General features: G+C 39.7%; 1 protein-coding gene across 1 annotated transcript; it reads right to left on the bottom strand.

Annotated features, from left to right (window-relative positions):
• Window positions 1-92: 92 nt before the first annotated feature.
• On the bottom strand, window positions 93-6,258 carry pold3 (polymerase (DNA-directed), delta 3, accessory subunit). Its single transcript, XM_050033562.1, has 12 exons — window positions 6,131-6,258; window positions 5,446-5,501; window positions 4,038-4,137; window positions 3,887-3,926; window positions 3,585-3,717; window positions 3,230-3,485; window positions 3,071-3,143; window positions 2,140-2,284; window positions 1,793-1,896; window positions 1,443-1,528; window positions 1,249-1,330; window positions 93-544 (listed from the first exon to the last, which is right to left on the bottom strand). The coding sequence occupies exons 1-12, from the start codon at window positions 6,185-6,187 to the stop codon at window positions 339-341; spliced, it is 1,338 nt and encodes a 445-aa protein (XP_049889519.1). The 5' UTR covers window positions 6,188-6,258; the 3' UTR covers window positions 93-338.
• Window positions 6,259-20,563: the final 14,305 nt, after the last annotated feature.

Raw genomic sequence — 20,563 nt, 5'->3', positions numbered from 1 at the left:
TAATAATGAAAACAAGCAGTTCCCTTGCTCTTATAATCAGATTTTAGGTGGCAGACTTAAACACATCTTTGTGTCTGTTTTGAGAGGAAAAAAAAAAAACACCTGTTCAGTTTCAGTTTTTAATGTTTATTGAGTAGTACAGGTATTCACAGCTGGAAATGGTGAGGTGAAAAGTAAAATAGTTGTCATCCTGACTTGGTCACGTCCATGTAGTTGAAATCTTTCCAGAGGTGATTTGATGTTTCAGCTGTTAGTTTCCCCCAAAGATCATTACAGAAAGTCTGCAGCAGTGCTTGTTGTTGCTCAGTGCCAATAAAAGAGTCTGACACTGTTCTCCATTATTTCTTTTGGAAAAATCCCATAATTGAAGCTTGTTTACTTCCTTTATTTGCATTTGCAGACGCTTTCTTTTGACTTCTCTTCTCATCCTGTTTGGTACTTGCTGGTGGTTTTGCAGCGACGGGATCTTTTGGAGCTTGTTTGGTGGCCTGAAAGTCGTCTTCTGTTTCAGAGTACGATTCACTCTCGTAGCCTTTCTCTGTCACTGTGGGGAGAAAATATATAATCAGTGTGACTTTGGGCTTGACTTGTGTGAATATGGCAATAGTGTGTGTTGGTGTATTAAACTACTTTATATTAAAGGGTCTTAAAAGCATTTTGCCTTTTATATACATGTGGAAACTCCATCAAGAGGACACAAACATTGTACAGAGGAACTGAATCAGCGCTAAACTGACTATTTTGATAACTGAGTAATAGTTGAAGCGCTTTTTATAAGCAAAAAATGCCCAAAATTTACAAATTCCAGTTTCTCAAATGATAATATTTGCCATTTTTTTAACCAATCCATAACAGTAACGTAAATATCTATGGGTTTTGGACAGTGAGTGGCGTTTTGGTAAATTGTGATGACCCATTTTGACAATTTTTAGTAGCCAATTAATCACAAAAATACTTGGGAGATTAACTGATCATCTCAGTTGATAGTTGTAAGCTTTTCATTGGTTGCACCCCTTAATCAAATTAACGCCTCTCTGTAGAAGTCTTATAAAAGTAGCAACTTATTTTTTCGGAGAATATAGTGGCGACACCATGAGTGTCATTATAACGACACCTTGTCATACTGGTGGAAGTTATAAAGATACAAATTCTGTATAAAGTTGTGTTTTTTTTAATGAAATATATGTAGTATACATTTAACACATGTAACAAGCCAGAGGATGAGTTTCCAGTGTCTGCTTTTCGTACCTATGCATCCTTCATCGTCTAAAAAGGTACGAGATTTCAGGACTCGTCTCCTCTTCCTCGTTTTCACTTCAGAGTTCCCTTGCTGCAGAAATAAAACCACACACACAAAAAAAAACATGAATTGTCGATGAGTTAATCAGAGACAAATACAATATTTTTACATTAATATCTTATCACCAGGTTCGACCACTTACGTGTGACTGTGAAACAGACTCGACCTCCTTCTTAGGACTTGGTGTTGGTTCTCTTGTTTCCATCTGCTGTGGAGAATCTGGAATGACTGAAGAGATGAACAACTATTAGTCTTTTATAAACTAAGCAATATTTCTCTGAACTGTAACCAAGGATATTCTTGTAACACTATACCATTATGACATACTGTACAACAGCCTGAAATGTGAACTCATAATTCAAAAAAAGATATGAATTGCTTCCCTTTGGTCAAAAATCCAAATTATTTTTCAGTGTAAATTGCAGCCCATTAACTTAGATTCATCTTTTAAGCTTTCAAAAGAGAAAAAAAAAGGAAAAGGAAACTGCTCACCATCTTCATCACTGCTGTCTGGTTCAGGCCTCTTAATCCTTCGCCTCTTTTTCTTGTCCATTTTCTCGTCCTCACTGTCAGAATCCTCAATTCGCTTTGTTTTGCTTCAACAAGAGAAAGACTTTAACTTGAATATATTTATAGCCGTATTTGACTTTGGTGAACTAAGTCCATCATCACTCAATGAATAACCCTTAATTTCAAAAGCTTTTAAAACTGCATTTTTATGGCAAGTCTTGATATTCAAGGAGAAATGCAAAATCCTGTTCTTGTCTGTGTTTCAGCACAAATCAATAATATCGTTTGAAATAATCCACACTTAAAGCCCCTTATACTGAAACACACACCTCCTGGAGTCTTTCTTGGTGTCTGTCGGTGGCTCCACTGCAGCAGCAGCTTGTTTTCTTTCAGGCGGTGAACTCTGACGCTGCTGCTGTGCTGAGGAAGATGATGGAGCTGTTTCCTCCTGCTTCACAGTTTTGTCTGGTTTCTCTGAAGAAGTGGGGGAGAGTTTAAATGGACGAGTTACAGACTGAAAAACGGCAGCACACGTGTCTCCAGTGATGATAGCAACCACTACATGTGACAAACCCACATGCTGTCTGTATGGGTTGATGTTGGCGTTTATCTAAAAGGTGAAGAGGGTTTACCTAAAGCTGGGATTGTTACCTCTGCTTCATACTAGAGACTGTAAACAGCTCCTTGAGTGACAGGAATTGTGTCCAGAAAATGGCAGCTGGTCAATTTTTGGGAGAGGAGACTTAAGGTGGAGGAAAGCAGCAGTAAATGCACTGCCTCTAAATGACAAGTTGTTGAAGTGGCTATAATAAGTCTCGAAAATATCTGTAGCAATCAGAAACAAGAATAACCATTATGGTGATGCAGTGAAACAGAAAAAAATAAGCCTGATAGACAAAAATATTTGAATACTACAGTCAAATTCTCAATGGCGTGTGCCAAACACCACAAAGGCACATATCCATAAACTATGCACAGAGCATGATGCTGCTGGCTACAGCTATTAAACCTTGTGTATTTTGACTCTTTTCAACGTTTTTTGTCATATTTGTACTTTTAGATTTTTTTGGCTGTATCCTTTTGTTTGCAATCTTGTTTGCCTCAAATTGCCTCGAGGGAAATATTAACCATTTCTAATCGAATCCACCAAATTATATGCAATTTAAATAGGAAACAAACAACAAAACAATATTAGTAAGCAGACATTCCACTAAGATTTAGAAAAATCACATGAGTGATGGTGGTGATGATATTACTCACTTGCTGCTTGACTGCCAAAGAAGTTCATCATTGGATTGGCTTTTGCGGCGGGTTTGCTTTTGGAGGCTTCGACCTAAAATACAAAACACAGTAGTAAAACACTACAGCGATCGCTCTGCTACTGTGGTTCATTTCTTTGTAAAGAATACCAGGCCGTACCACAGGTGCTTCCTCTGTCTGCTCCGACTTGACGTCTTTGCTACTGCCCTGGTTCTTGGGAGCAGCCTTATTTCCAAACATTCCCATGATGCCTTTCTGTTGCTTGGTGGGAGGTTTTGAAGCATGATGAGCATCTCCATTCATGCCAGATTTTTTGTTTTCGGGCTCTGGTACAGGAGCTCGTTGGATTTCTCTTGCCTGCTGCAGCTCCAGAGACGACATGGGCACTGCAGTGGCACAGCGGATGGCACTGTATCTGCACACAAACAGAGGAGAAATTCAACACTGTAACTTTTAAGTTAAGCTTTTGTAAAGACCCTGATTACTGTCAGCTTTAATAAAGAATACAACATACTTGGTGCAGTTCTTCAGATTGTCTTTCACAGCATCATAGTCAACGCTGTAGAGGGGGCCGCTGTCTTTCAGTAAAGCTTTCTGGACACTGTAGACGTGGACACTGACTATCAAGCTCATCTTGGATTTGAAATCTGGAAAAAAAAAAAAGACACCTGAGGTTAGATGCAACAGGTATCTCCCTAAATAAACAAAATAGAGAGAGACAGAAATATTGTTTTAGTTTGTGGCCTGGAGGCAACCAGCAACAGCTACAAACAGTCAACAGTTCTGCACAAGTACAAGGTAAACATATTTACACACCTTCCAACTGGTCCTCTTTGACGACTGACACCTTGTGACTCTGAAAGGAACGTCATTGTCAGCAACACAAAAAAAAAAAAAAGTCTTTGTGTAGAGAAATATGCAAACCATGCCAAAGCAAGTCTTGATGTTAATTCACTGTGTTTCTCACCATCTGGCCGTTGTCCACAAACTTCCCCGACACGAGATAGGTGGCATGGAGCTGAGCTGAACTTTCCTTCCTCTTGTGATCCAAATAATGGTAGAGCATCCTGAAAACAAGTCAAACATTTGAATTGTTTTATTATTATAAAGTTGCCAGCCACTGTATTAACTATGACCTTAATTACCTTAGTAACAGTATGTGACATCACACTGTATTCTAAAATAAGTCAGACTGATCTAGTGATTATTGAATAGTCTTCTGTATTTTTATCAGGGCTGGGTAGTGTTTACACATTACAATACCAGTAGCAATACCTATATCCTTGAAGTGATACTGATACCAATAGTGTTCTTCATTTGATACCTTTTTTCCCCCAACTTAATTTAATACCCATCATGGAAATAGAAACTTTCAGCATCTCGTCATGCTGAGATGCCAACTCCATCACACACATACTCAACATCACTACACCACAAACTGTATGGGCTGTAGCTGCTGTGGTAGTGGGCCAATCACACACTGCATTAAACCGAAGAACGGCCGTGATTGGCTGCGAGCGAAACCCTACACAGTCTTTTTTCTTTAGATCTGGGTACAAAAAGAATTCAGGTATCCTCTGACTGGGGACCCTTTGATACTACTTGGCACCAGGTTATTTTGGGCGATACCTTAAAAAGGTATTAAGTATCGTTACCCAGCCCTGATATTTATCCAATCACAGCACATAAGGTTATATTTCACTTACAACATGTCACTTCAAACTATTAGCCCCTATCAAAAGATTTCAGTACACCTCACTGGGCACTGAAATTTCTTATTTTTTGGGCACCAACCAAAATGCATCTCTTGCCATATCAAAAGCTTAGCAGTGATCAAAGTCTAAGCCTATTTTACCGACTAGTTTCTTCTTGATTTTAATTATAATTTGGACAATTTAAGACTATATTTTGCAACGTTAATGTACAGCGGCTTCACATTCAGACAAGATTAAATTGTCACCTGCCCATAAGTCTCACAATGAAACCATCCTCATAACAACTAAGCAACTCCATCTGTTAAAGAAGGCTGCAAGAATATTTCTGTTCAGCTAAACAGGTGTTTTTAAGAAGAAAATACATGGATAAAAAGAAAATATTGCTCTCATTGTGAGGTTATCATACTCAGACATAATTTTGGTATGTGTACTCAGGATGCACCTGTCAAAAATGTAAACCAACAGACTTATTCAATTTCTTACAGACTATATGATGCAGTGTTTGCCATTCCAGTTACCCAGTGTAAATCAAGGAAACTTTAAGTCTAATTTCATAATTACAAACAGGAAAACCTGGTGTTTATCAAGCAAACTCTTGCTATGACAATTCGGCTAATCTTTCATATGTGCCAACAGCCTGAGGAGAGGAGCAACACTCACTGTTTGGCTGTGTTGACATGGACTCCAAGAGTGAGGCTCAGCCATTTATAGGTCACCTGTTAGACAGAAAACACATCACAACATCTGTGTTTAACATTATTTGGATTTTGCTTTACACGTGAAGAGACAGCTGGAAGTAAAAGACGATAATGAGTCGCTTGAGTGTGGCTTGCGCAGGTTAGCTAACGTTAGACAGGTTAGCTAACGTTAGCTAACCTGCCATTCTTTTTAACGTTAGCCTTTTGGTTTCCATCATTAAACTTGATGCAGATAAAAATTTAGGACCGTGTGTAACAAAGGGTCAACCTTGACTCATTTTTAACATATACATCCTACAATATTCGTCCATTTCTGACACAAAACGTTGGCGGTTAACTGCAGGGTTAATCAACTGTAAAACATAACGTTACGTTACCTTTTTGATTAATTCAGGCACTATTTTAAGATCATTTAAAAGCCGAATTAATCAAAAGCCCAAACGAAATCGTAGATAGTTGTAAGTCATTGCATAATAAATAGAAACACGCCTTAAAAGAAAGCAAACCGCAAACCAGGCAGTTTTTTGGACGCAGTTCAACGGCTAATGAAAATCCGGCTAACTCGGTTCTAACGTCGGTAAACTGACATTATCTCTGTCAGAATATCGTTTATAAAAGACGACATCACGAAACATGAGTGCACTCACTATCTTATCCTGGTCGTTGACATACTCGTCGATGTTATCCAAATAAAGCTCGTCCATTTTTTCGGATTACCCGTGAACGCGGACGTCTTGTTGAACCAATTTGACTGCGCGGGAATGCAGTTTATTTACTTCCTGTTGAATGTCACATGCGCCTGCGCTTCTTTCCGGTGGGATGAGAAGCTGCAGACCGCCCTCTACAGGCCAACCTGGGCTACACACTGATGACTGACCTGTGATGGAGATATTCATTCTCTGATTGTCAACAAATATAAAGAAATGCACTGTTTTCTTCAGTTTGAGTAATGTTGGATTAAAAACTACATTTAATATTTACACATTTAATATATTAACAAACCACAGAGTCTTTTTTTTTAAATTAAACTAGACTTTATGATGAAGTAGGATTTGTTGACAGTAAGAAGATGTAGTCTAACTCCAGCCTTATCTTTTAACCCTTCATACAGTATTTGCTCAAGAACTGTATTTAGTGCAATATTTAGCTTCCTTGCTTGACTATGTCCTCTTTGGCAGACTTTGTAAAGTACTTTTCCCTACAACATAATTCAAGGTAATGTTCTTTTTATTGTAGATCAAAAATGTACAGAAAAAGCTCATAAAGTGTTGCTGTTTTTGTGTAAAAATGTATCCCAAATAAATCAGCTTCTCACTTTTGACACAAGGCATTTTAGACATAAGTGTATCTAAACAGTTTACTCAACCTGAGGATCTATCAACCTATCTAAATGTAAGAAAAACCCCAAAGCAAAGGTGACTTTTCTCCCAGGCCATGTACAAAGCCTCATCTCCATTTTTTTGAGGGGCACAAGTTCCTTTGTAAAATTATATTTCAGTAAATGCTGTCTTTCATAAACTGCACTTGAGTAAATGTTTCTTTATTGCTTTATATCTCTGGGGACTTTGCATTACATTACCTGCATGATATAGCAAGGTGTTCTGTGGTTAATGAACTGCACTGTGTGCTGAGTAAAAAAAATGCCAGCAGGGCAAGAAATTATATCTTCTGTGAATGAAAAAATATGTGTTGTTTAACTGGCTGCTCTTTTCTTGATTATATGAAAACACCTATAAAACACTGAAAGTTTTCTCCCAGGTGTACGTGATGTTTCATCGCCCTCGGGTGTGATTAAGTATTTGCACTTTGAGAACAGTTTTTACTGTGATATCTCAGCTTGCTCACCCTTTTTAACACATTCAACTTTTAGTTTTTCTCTCTGACTGCAATGTTGTGAAGCCACGGGGCTACAGGTCACCTTTACCCTAAATATTTGTCTTTGTCATTCAGAAGATGGCAGCAGAGGGAACAGCAATGTAAAGAAACAGTGATGAATATGAGAAGGTACTGATAAGATTTAATTGATACCAGTACCATTATTGATTGTGCTTATCGGTCCAATTCTTTATTGATTCCCTAACTGATAACTGATCAATATACTGTGTAAGAAAAAAGGAGGCCAACACAGCATCAACACAAGTGTTTTATTCATCATCTAAAATGGATGAAATGAGAATATTTTTGTACAGAGTTCATTTTCATTTAGGTTTTTTTAGTCAAAGAAAAAATCTGCTCAGCCTGACTGTGTGATGCAAATGTAATTATAACAGAATTTTTACCCTTAGTAACAGACATGCTAATAGGCTGGAGAGCAGTGGCACTTGCGCGTCATGTAGAGTGTAAGATAAGCCCATGTTGCGTAGAAATGTTTCAGCATATTGCTGATGTTTCCACCCTTACTTAGAATTATTACTTAACGGACACTACAATCAGGACCATTGGTACCTGTCTTTGAGAAATGATGCCATGCTTTGGACTGTTTCTTCCTCTACCCTATGAGTCCTTTTTGTTGCAACTTTTCAGTAATGTAGACCAAGTGGCAACCTCCTGAGCTGAAAAATGGATCCCAAATGGTAGTGCCAAAAACTGCAGTTCCTCTAATGACCACTTGAGGCTGGCTCCTGAAACGAGTTAATCCTCAGACCCCCATGTTGAAATGCCCAACTTTATAGCAGATATAAACATGCTTACAGCCAGTACAAAAAAGCAGTTCCCCCTTCATGACAACTGTTAGGATGTGAATTTTTCTCTAACTCACCCGAACATTTATCAAGGCTTACAGTTACGCATAATTATGGGGCGGGAATGCTTTGAATGACAGGCTGTCTGTCGATAGTGTCCTCGGCTTCTCAGTCAGATCCATCCCTTGCTCCTCCACAGCGCCAGCGTTTTGTCCAAATACGATCACTTCTGGCTCCACAAAACAAGATGGTGACGGCCCAAATGCCGAACTTGAGACTTCAAATCAGGACTCCATAAACCAATGGGTGACTTCATGGAAGCTACTACCATTATTTCTACAGTCTATGATGTAGACGCATGAGTTTGACATTATTGTTTAGCATGAATGTGCAAACTGTCAGACAAACATGTCGGCATTGATTAGTTGACAGGCTTCCGATGCTTAGTTGATTCCGATGTATGGAACAATCTGGAACTGGTTCTCAATTCCTATCCATAATCGAGAAATAAAAAACATTGGACAAAAAAAAGACAGAAAATTTGGACAAAATGACAAAAATCAAGTGTCGGTTTGCAGCAGCGTCTGTATTTGTTCAAATACTAAGTCAAAGTAGCCTGGTTCCAGACCCCGCCCACTCAACTGAGTAGGCTTGCATCTCTGGTCTGGCATACTGCAATGAATTTGCGATTTATCTCATCCAAAAGATGGACGGACCAATGAACGCCGGGGGTGGGGGCGGGTCTAGTGATTAGCCAATCAGCGCCACGCTCTCTACTGATTGGTTAGGGAAAAATCAAATTCCCTCCCCCTTGTAAATCGCCTTCAATGGAGGTTCTGGGAGCTTCAGTCTGACACTCAGGCTAAAGTCAAAGATGTTCACAATTGTAAATGTTTTATGTGCCTTTTTCCGCAACACAAGTGGAAAAATATTTTCTGCTTCCTTCAGTATTTTTCTGTTATATACCTTTGTGCTGTTGGTTTGTCAAGTATTTGAAGTTCTTAAGAGTTACACTGTGACCGTTCTCATTCCCTGTCATTCTGATACTGTAAAGTGACTGAAATGCTGGGTGGCACAACACTTGATAATAGCTTACCTCAGATGATAGAAATCACCATGACAGAGTATCAATGGCTTGTGAACCTTGAAATCTTTCTAATAGGTTTTGCTGTATCTGAATTGTGGCACTGCTCTTGAAATTCAAATTGGCTCTTTTAAAGAAAAATATGCTGACAACGCTGGATTAAAGATCATAAAATGGTTAATGACTGATAACCGCTGCTTTTAATATATTTTAAATAGAGGAACCAACCGGCCAGGAAATGGAAATAATAAGCCTTGCACCAGCAGCAGAAGGCATTTATAAAAGGAGAGGAAAAGGCTCCTCCGCAGGCTGCAGGGAAGAGATCAGCAGCAGTTATTAGTGCATCACAACACAAGTCAATATAAATTTAGAATTTTAATGAGCTGCTGTGACAGAGATATTCAGGACGGACAATGCTGATATATTAAACCTTCGGCGACCTCATCATAAATTGTACATTTTCCAAACAAATCACTGGTCAGCGTGAGGGCAACTTCCTCCCAGCTCCACTGCTTGTCATCATTTGTCTGCATCAGGCGGAGCTCATTATGTCTGGAAATGAGACTCGTGAAACGGCCCATACATCACTTGTTAGGATAAATCTTTTTTCAGTAGAGTTTAGAAAAAAGATGATGAACAGAGGAATGAATATTCATGGCGTGCATGATTTTCTTTTGGAGTTGATTTGCTGTCGTACCAATAAAAAGCAACATCAGCCTGATAGAAGCAGCGTTTGTCGAATGTCTGTCAACAAGTAAAAGACCAAGAAATGATGTAGTGAAGGTCAGAGTCAGGTTCATTACGGGCATCATGACGTACCAATTCAAGTGTGGAAAATAATAATGGTGACAGGTCTCCAGGGGCTCCCATTAATGCCACCCGTTATTGTAATAACAATACAGCAGCGGTGTTTCGCTACACCCTCACCCTCCATGCAGGAGGCCAAGGTTTGATTCCGGGAAAATGCAATAACCTTTTCAACCTCAATCATATCAGAAAGAATAATAACAACTGCCCTTTCAACCGCAACATATCATCGATCGCACAGTGGTGAAGTCCACACCTGCAATGTGGGGGGTCTGCATGCCATTTCTGGCCAAGGCAATAATACAACCTGTGTTAAATTAAAGCAGAGTGAAAAGGTCTGTCCTTAGCATTGATGGCTCAGTGGTCGACTTCCCACCAGTGCAATATTAATCTGCTAGCAAAAAAAAAAAAAAAGCACAAACAAGAGAAAGTCTCTAATGAAGCCTGTAAACAAACAGTTTACTGCTGCAGACACAAGAGCCGCTGTCAGTGAGGAGACAACTTTAATAATTTGTGAGCCAAACAACGCCCATGCTTGTTAGATAAGCAACAATATTTTGCTTATTAACCCCCCAATGCTGATAAGTCTAAATCACGATGCTAAATCACACGCTGCACGTATGATGATTTATTCAGGTGTGTCTTCGCTGTTTTTGCACCCAGATGATCTTATATAATATTTAGAGAGAAGCAGCTCTGAATCTTCAGTTCACCGAGAATCTGATGAGCCTGCCAGCTTCTAATAGAAATGTCAAACAGAAGGGCAGCGACGTGCAGCAGAGAAGGGAAAAATATTCCCCTAATGGTGACGAGAATCATGGTCTCACCACAGAGTGCAAAACAGAAATCCTCAGATGGATCACAGTTGGTTAAGATGATGGAACAAGACAAACATGATCTTCTTTGTCTCTCTTCCTAGCTTTCATTGTTCAGGAGTCAGATTTGCCTTTGTAACCTCTGTGTTTTCAGCTCATTCTGGGTCAGTCCATTATCGGTTTGTCTGAAGCACAGCAGAGTTAGAAAATATACCACAACAGGAGATGATTTTCTGAAAGTACAGAGGTAAAACTTCTCCATATGACCAATACAGCACCACAGCAGCAGGGTGCTGCTGTAACATGCATGTAACTTCCATCTCCAGCTGAAGTGCAAATTGAAAACTGCAACCACACTGAGCTGCTGAGAAGATTTGTGTATGAAACAGTTGTTGTTCATCGAGTATTATGTATTGAATGCAGTATAGATTCAAATATACCCTGGTTCAATGGTTAGACTAATGTGTAGTATACGACCATTTAGGGTTTCTATTATTCTGTTATTTAAAGTGAAAACAGACAAGTTTTTTGCTGGAACATCTACCTAAATCATCTCAAGGTAAATATCGATTGTGCAATGTAATGGCTATAGACTATTGACACCATCAGCATTTGCACTGGTTCCCTTTAAGCCTTGCTTTCAGTATGCAGTTCTGTCTGCCAAGCCCGGTCTCACTCTGAAGTCATCAAAATCTGACGCTTGGGCAGTGACTTGCGGCATCAGAAACCAATGAAAAAGGCGTCCTTTAACGTCGGCATGATACGCAGCCGGTTGCCGTTATAGTTTAACAGCGCCTGGCAGCGTCAGGGGGAAACGCAACAGGACAAGGATGAAAGTTAAGGCGGCGAAAGTCCGAGAGGGGCGGGTAGGAGAGGTGGTGGATGTGTCCAGCAAACACCGACCTTCATCCAAGAGAGCGGTGTTAGCGCCCCCCAAGAATCCAAAGCAAAACCCCGTTCTTTATTTGCTACACCTAACCACGTGTTGTTGTTGCCTAAACCCATCCATGTGTTTGTTGAGGGGAATACAAACGTAAGTTCGCGGTGTTGTACCGACGTAGTGCATTTATTTGAAGAGAGCCTGTATGTAAACGTTAATTTTCCTGTTAAAATGGAAGTATATCTTGAAAGAAGAGAACCTGACACGGTGTCCCAGAACATCAACAACCAGCGCACCCAGGGTACCTTGTATGTTGTATGCGGACGTGGAAAGTCCATGACCAAAACGTCAATATGTGACGGGTCGGAGTGAGAATGTGTTGGTCTGCCAGTGGGTACAATCTTCTGGGAAAATGAAGGGTCAGTTTACGGCACTAAGGAAGCTCTTCAACCATTGCACAACCGAAACAAGAAGATAGTGCTCATGTCTATCCCCAGTTACCAAAGAGTACTGTCCCCTGCAGCGCAAATGACTGGTGGTCTTGAAGCATTTTTTGTTTCTTCTGTTTCCTTATTTTTACAGTCTATGATTTTGTCCTCAATTAGGGTTTGTCTGTGTCTTAATGGGACATTTAAAATCCTCTTTTTAAAGGTGGGTTTGGTTGACTCCATTTTTGAATTCAGTTCCAATTTAGGAAAATAACCTTTGTTAAGATCAAAACATGAAGATTCAATTTCAACATCATTTTTGTCCTTTTATTAAAAAGATTAATGTAAAACTTTGATTAAAACAAAAAGCAAATAAGAAGTAGGTCTTCCAAAACTCCAGTTTTTGTTTTTAAATAAATTCGGGGTTAAACCCAAGTATAGTGTTATGAAGCTTATACGTTTTAATGGAATTTGAAAGGATTTTGTCTCAGTTAAGAGGTTTGATTTACTGTAAGCAGATTCAGTGGACTGCTATTGAACCCCATTCTAATGTCAAACCAGAGTGTAATCTGAGAGCCCCAATGGTCCCTCTGGTTAGCTCAAGTGCCTCTCTGGTTTGACCTAATGGGGCAAAAGTAAACCTTGATTGTAACCCCAACCCTGCACATAGAAGATATATCATTTCTTATTCTTGCTCCAGAGAGACTCTGTGGTCACCACTGCTGGGGAAGCAAAGATACAGTATTTGGTACCTTTATTCACTGGGCTCATGTTGCCCAGGAAATAATGTAGTTTTCCATCCTGCAAAGAACTGATCAACAAATGTTCACACTATGGATATATTGCAATTAGCGTAATATAGCTTCAGGTGTTCCTGTTATTTTGTCCACCCCCACGTATGCTGTCACGGTCTACTGAAGCAGAGAGGGAATGAGTCAGCATGACAGCCATCTGATAGCAACATCTATTAGTTTAATCTGATAGTTCTACTGGAGCTTCTGCTGTGCTCTCCAGGGCTGGCAACATGATGCATCAATCACACACACCCACACCCACACACCCACACACTGAAGCTCAGACTTGTGTGTGTGTTTGAACATGAACTTACTTGAGCATGATTATCTGTCATGATTATCTGTCCCGTATGTTTTAACCCACCATTCTAATATCAAGAGACCACTCTGAGATTAAATCTCCCTTTCAGTGCAGTCAAGCACACAAAAAGCTGCAGAAAAACATAAAACAAAAACTTCCAAAGAGGAATTAGAACCAAAATCACATCGAAGCAAAGCACAAAGTCTATTTTTTTCTATGTGGATGCTCACAAAGGCTGCAGCATTCCTCTCAGAAATGAATCTGACGACATCTTTGATGTCTGGGTTAAACTTTGCAAATGGATTCTTTTATCAGCGGTATCATGGCATAAGGAGGCAAATGCAAAGGATTTGGAAGACGAAAAAAAGGCCTCTTTTATTCTGCTGCGGAAATATATTCTATGTTGGAGAAACATTTTGACTTTCCCACCTGCTGCTCTTTGGCCTCCGATACTGCATATGACTGTGCTTTAGATCCACATGAAAGATATCTGCTCTCAGAGAAATGCATAAGGAACGTATTTTGTGCTGCCTGCGAACACATTTCAGAGGTGTTTGTTCTCCAACAGGCTTTAGCATTCCCTCGACAGAAAAGTCTGATTGGTTTTATGATTTAAAACCTCCGAAAGGTGATAGCTCTGCAGGAAAGTTATCTGCTTAACTCCACGGCTGCTGACTTCCTCAGCTGTACAACAGCAGCTCCACCTCCCATCACCGTAGTCAGGGAGACAGACATGTGTGAAATAACGTGCAGAGATCAGACAGATCCATGCAGAAACACAGCATACAAACAACATGCTGTGCAGCCTCTGGTTCAGAAGCCCAGATTCTTTTTCATGTCAGGAGCCCTGCTTCAGACCACAGATCAACATCTGATAGGATGTTTTCCTCACAAACACCAGCTGAGAGGATTGTTGTCATTAGATGTGACGCCCGATCTGAATTGTAATTGTCTTCACTGCAGGTGGAGAGGTACTGTAACAGTGGGAGGGGGGAAATTTATGATGAAAACATTTTTAATACGCACTCTCAGCATGCTGCTTCGGAGTGACAAAATAATGACATATAAGACGTGCCACTTGGGGAAACAAACAATCCAGTTTAAATCTCAAATGACACAAAACATACTGACTTCTGGTGGCATCATGCAAACAGTTTTGGGTTTATTTGTCAAGGTTTTGAGAAATAAACGGAATTTTGTTTGTGGTACTCAGGACATTGCCAACAATGTTACTGTTAGAAGAAGATGATATTAGCAAATTTGCACATACCATACTGTCTTATTTATTGTTTACTATTATCGTGTTCATCGTGTAAGTGTATTTTTTTTGACAAAATGGAAGTTATTACTATATTGACAAGTATGATTCCAGTGAGAAATATGCTGCCTTACTTAGAGACTATTTTTACAGAGGAGTACAGAGGATTCGTTACATGCCACCTCGAGCTTGTGTTGGACTACCAGAGGAACAGGACAGAACAAAAAGTTTAAGCCATGTCTGTAGACAGTGCTTCAAATATGAATATTGCTTAAAAGACACTACAAATTCTTAAATATGGATGCTTCACACTCATCTTCAGCCTGGCCATACAGATGATCTATACAATCAGCACAGTCTCAAAGTTTGCACCCAAGATTAGTGTCACTACTTCAGTAACTGACCAAATATCTCCCTGTCTATTCCTGAGACATGATGTTGAGTAATGGCCAGAAAAGTGTTCTTGCAGAATATTATAATATCATAACAGTGAAGCTGACCTTTAACCATTTGGATATAAAATGTCATCACTTTTGTGTGAAATTTTGTCATATTTAGTGCATGAATTCTTAAGTTACGGCCAAAACCATGTTTTGTGAGGTCACAGTGAGCTTTACTGAAATCTAATCATTTTTTTATGTAATCCAAGTGGACGTTTGTGCCAAATTTGAAGAAATCCCTCAAGGCATTCCTGAGATATGTTCACAAGAAGGGGGCGGACGTGAGGTCAGTGACCCTGACTTTGGACCTTTGACTACCAAAATCTAATAAGTTCATTCTTGAGTCCAAGTGGACGTTTGTGCCAAATTTGAAGAAATCCCTCAAGGCATTCCTGAGATATCATGTTCAGGAGAAAAGGACGGAGGTGAGGTCATAGTGACCTTGACCTTTGACCCCCAAAATCTGATCAGTTCTGACACAAAAACATAGTGCCTCCAGCTATGGCTTGCATTACTACAGAGGCATTAAAGCAATCTCCGTGGTGTAGATCTAGTGAACTTACCCTTAAATAAACCCCTCACTCCAGAGCTAAACTCTTCTGAACTCAGTAGAAGTTAAGTCTTTGTAGATATATTAATCCTGTACATCAAAGGCTGCACTTTTGTAAGAGAGCAGGAGTAAAACACATAAACCAAATACAAAATAATGAGAGGTGTTTCTAAGGTCATGGGCACTAATGGTATTTATGTAAGATAAAGAACAAAAGGTCAAAGCCAATATGACAAACTTCAAAGTGCTTTGCTGTATTTGTTGTCTCTATTGTATTTTTCAAAGTCTTTGTCTTTCTACAACTCAGTGCTTTTAGTCAGTAACCACATCCACTCCACTCACTGTTAAAGGCACTTTTACTTGAATACTTAATCTGAAGAGATGAATGTGATACCTTCAATAACCTGGTTTATATGGATTAGATTCAATTAATACTTGGACTGCACTTTGCCATTGCAGTGATCAATCTCAAAGCAGCAGTTTAGCTTTGAGGTTTGACAGCATGCCAATGGACATGTTGCTGACTTGATGTTTTATTTTTGTAAAAGAAACAAAAAAACAAAAAACGTATTAATAGAGATCTTTAGAGGTCGTTTTGGTTAGTTTGGCTAGGTAAAAAGGCCAAATGACATTAAGCAGTACCAGGTTAAGCATTGTCCCATTGTATTGCTGTGGGTCTTAGTCACATTACAACCACAAGTCAACCAGTGGAATACTGTAAAACCATTGGCAGGAAAGTGTATCTCATCACTTGCATGTGTGTACATATGTGGCCTCATGTGCATGCACGAGAACAAACAAAACAGAGACCTAGACATAACAACTTTGCTCCATGGTCAAAATCTTCACAGGGTACCTGTCACAGTGGACACTTTCTACCTGCCATACATGCCACTCTCTCAATTAACCTAGTAAATTTCCACTGACCCTGCCTCTCCACCACACCTACCTGCCAGCCTATCACCTGTCCACACACATCCCACACCTGCCAGTCCACCACATCCATCTCGTCAAGCTATAGGCCCTCACCTGTGAATCATTACCATCTGCCAGTATAAAGAGTCCTGCTTCACAGACTCTCCTTGCCAGATTGCTCTTTGTCATTCAATGCAAGACTTTCCAGCATGTGTTCCTAGACTGCTTTCTCATTGCTGGCCTCGTCTGTCTCTGACTCTCCTGCTTCGCCTGCTCCCCAGTAAATTACTCAGCCTTCTGTCCCTGACCAAGAGCCCTGCTTTCACGTTCCTGGTTTCTGTTTGCTTGTTCCCCGTGGCTGAGTGGAGGGACTGCCAGTCAGCTTGTCATGTGGCTGCATATTCTGCCTTTGTGTGTGTGCCATGGCTTCTGCTCATCATCATTGCTGGTTCCTTGACTCCTTGCTGGTTCAGACTATCCTTCAGTCAGCTCCTGACAATACTGAACTGTTCACTGTTTGTGTGCGTCCAGTGTATACCAGAGACTCTGTGCTTCAGCTACTGGACTAAAGCTTCAGGCCTAGGAGTAAATCTTGTTTGCTGTCTCACTTGCCTGTTTGTTTTGTGCTGCAAGTGGCCTCATTAAAGACTATTACAAACTGTCCTTCTGTTGGTGGTGCTGCTGTTGGGTTCTTACCATACCTGTGACAGTACCTTTAAATTGAACTAAAACACATCTTTTTTTGGGTTGGATTTCCACGTGTCTGTTTTGAATTCAAAGAGTTCAATGAATCCACAATTTTGGACCCTTGAAGACCTCTATTTTTCAGTTGGGTAGTCCCCTTCTTCCTTAGAAAACTACAGAAGCATGCAGACTATACAGTATTTTTTTTTTATAAAACAAACAATGGCAACAATTATGTTTTGCTTACTATTATCTCGCTGTAGATGTCAGTAATCATTGATGCACTCTGCTCTTTTCCAATCTAATCTGGTGACTATACAACCATCAGCCTCATTTTACAACCACCCAACTGCTTGGATGCCACAGACTCTGTGTACTCAGGCTTTATATGATGAGAAGACTCTTCTGTTAACATTGAAATTACACGGTCGCCGTCACTGTTACTGTTGGTCCTCCAGAGAGAGGCTCTTGTGGTGGCGCCCCAGGCCCAGTGTCACACTCCTTCAGCGGGGATGATCATTAGCTGTCTCCCTAAGGAGCCGCTCCCCCCCTCAGCATCCGCTCCACTTCACCGTCAGCCCTTTGTGGCTCCTGCTGATAGGGCCAAGCTAATATCTGCTCAGTCGCTGGCTGCATGGGAAATGATAAACACAGGCTGAGCATCTGTCCACTCCATCAGGACAATAGCAACTGGAATCTATCCCCAGGCTATTGTTATTCTACAATAGAGGATAGTGTATGTACAGCCAAAATCCTGGCCAGGTGCTTGAAACAACAGAAGACAGTGAAAGGCTGACAGATTGACTTAGTGGTTACAAAATGTCACGGTTTCCACCCCTGCAACAGTCTGTGTCCAGACTGCTGAAATGTCCTCGAGGAATATAATGAAACTGATGCCATCCATTTAAAGTCACTTTGAATAACAGCAGCCGAAAATCAAATACAACTAAAATCACCTGTTATCCGTGGTTACTGTGGGTAATTGTTGAGCTTTGTAATATATACATTATTAAAAATATATAATATTAAATAGTAATTGCAATGTCCTGTACATGATTTCAACATTGCTAGAATTATATCACACAAATGTTTTCTTCAGCTTCCTTTTTTGGCCACTTGGTGGCAGTAAAAACAAGCTGTAAACACAACAGTGACATATCATCACCTTTAAGTTCATACAGTGATCATAATAGAAAACAGTTGCCTTCTTACACATCCAGAAGACACAGAGCAACATTATCATTCATTTTAAGTTGTGTTTTGGGCCATGTAAGGGCCAGCGTAAGTCCAGTTTATTCACTCTTCCAATGTACAAAAATAATGCCATATTACCCGAGATATGTTCGCAATCATCTGGTGTTGTTGACGTCATTTATCACTTATCAGTAAAATGAACATTTAAACATACATCAGTGTGATGAGAACTACCTAGAAAGCATCTTTTGGAAAAAAAAAACGTTTGGCATGTACTTCAATTCTTGAGTTAGGCCCATGTTCCGTCTGCTAACATGGAGGGGACGGGGTTTGTGAATGTTTTCCTTCACTTTTGAGGAGCTTTCATGCCATGCATCTGTGTAAGACACGGTGGGGTAATGGCATCCTGAGCAAGAATGAGAATGAAATCACCATCCCTCCAACCTTCTCTGTTTGTTGTTGTGGTAGACGGCCCAGCTCTGCATGCATCTTGTGTGTGTGTGTGTGTGTGTGTGTGTGTGTGTGTGTGTGTGTGTGTGTGTGTGTGTGTGTGTGTGTGTATCTAACTAGCAAGAGCATTGCTATCGGCAAGGCACAATCGCAGAGGGGTAGCGCAAAATGAGCAGCTCAGTCCACATTATCAGTGAGGAGCTGATGGTTGGCATAACAGTGGTGTGTTTAGGATGATTTTTGTGGTTAAAAAAAAAAGTTTTTCTTAGTAGGAGGGACACAAACAGGATTTTTAAAAAGAGGGGCAGACATGTCCCCCTGGTACCCAGTGGAAATTACACCTCAGGCTGTATTATGGCAGCAATTGCACCTTGAGTGGGTGCTCTGTAAGTTTTTTTTACAGTCCAGCCAGCCAAGCATCCAAACAAAGGAACAGAGGATTTCACCATGTTATGTTGTTCAATTATTGAAGAAGACTGATGTCAAACAAAAATAGCTGGCCATAAATATGGGGTTTGATATGAGATAAAAGTTAAGTAATATAACTTTAAAGTAAAAAAAAACAAACAAAAACAGAAAAACAACACTTTCTTAATTAGTTTCAATTGAAAACACTGTAATTTTATTGCCACCAAAACATACAATGACTTTAAAACCAAAGCAATTGAAACACTGTTGTTACATCAATAAAAATTTTGATCACAAAAAGCCATGGTGAACAGGATCGACACAGAGACACCTCACCCTATTTACCTTCCACTCTTTTTTAGGCTTGAGGAGATGCTGATGAATGAAGGAGCAGAATAAGACTCGGGGATTTATGAGGAAATGACTTTGGATGCATACATGAGTTGGCTGTTTGTCCCTCTGTAATCACACTCATCCTTTCCTGAAGTTCTGAAATTGCTTTTTGTATTTGAGTAAACAACTGATTAGCATTTTACCGAGGACAGAATCATTTCAAAAATAAAATCAGCTGTGGGTTTTTCAAATGGTGGATGTCACTTTCAGACAATCATTTATATAAAATCTGACAAAACTACGAAGTCTAATGAAATTTTATTGCTTAGTGAAAATCACGCAAGACCAAAACAAGGCTGTAGCCAGGGTTTTTGAAATACTCAAGTTCCCCCTTCTGTAGAAAAAAACAGACACCAAAAATATAGTCTGAATTTTAAATTTAAATAGATTTTTTTGTTGACTTTTGTTTATTCAGTGAACTTCATAATTACATTTTTTATCTAGCTGAAAACATATTCGAAACTCATTTCATTATAATGCAATCCAATATAACATCATGATCATATAATTGTACTGTATTGTGTATTGAATTAAATTGTAAAAACATGTCCAGGGAGTGTATGTTAAATATATAATATATAAGTTTTCCACATTAAATGTCTAACAATGATTAGACCTATATTATGTATTTTGTTAAGCTGTGTACTTACCATATCACTTAGGATTCACAACATTTAAACCCATAGAAATCTATTGTATTCAAGGACATGGTCGGTATCATTTTGTTGCTGTCACCTGTCAGTGATGTCATCACCTGCATCAGGTTGTAGAGGCTGTCATGAATTGACCAGTTTTAAGCCACATTTTTATGATACACTTTTTAGATCTTGGTTGTTTTTAACTGCATGAATGAAGGATGAAGGGTTTTAGTCATCTGGGGCCGTATTCACAAAGCTTCCTAGTGCTAAGAGTTGCTCCTAGGAGCAGGGAGGAGGACTTTTAAGAGGCTCAAAAGTTTCTTAAGCAGGGGGGAAAATGGTAGAAACACAAAGAGGTAC

Source organism: Epinephelus moara, chromosome 21, assembly GCF_006386435.1.
Source record: "Epinephelus moara isolate mb chromosome 21, YSFRI_EMoa_1.0, whole genome shotgun sequence".
NCBI classification, from domain to species: Eukaryota; Metazoa; Chordata; class Actinopteri; order Perciformes; family Serranidae; genus Epinephelus; species Epinephelus moara.
Note: the sequence above shows the minus strand (reverse complement) of the source record. Positions and strands in the feature narration are given on the sequence as shown.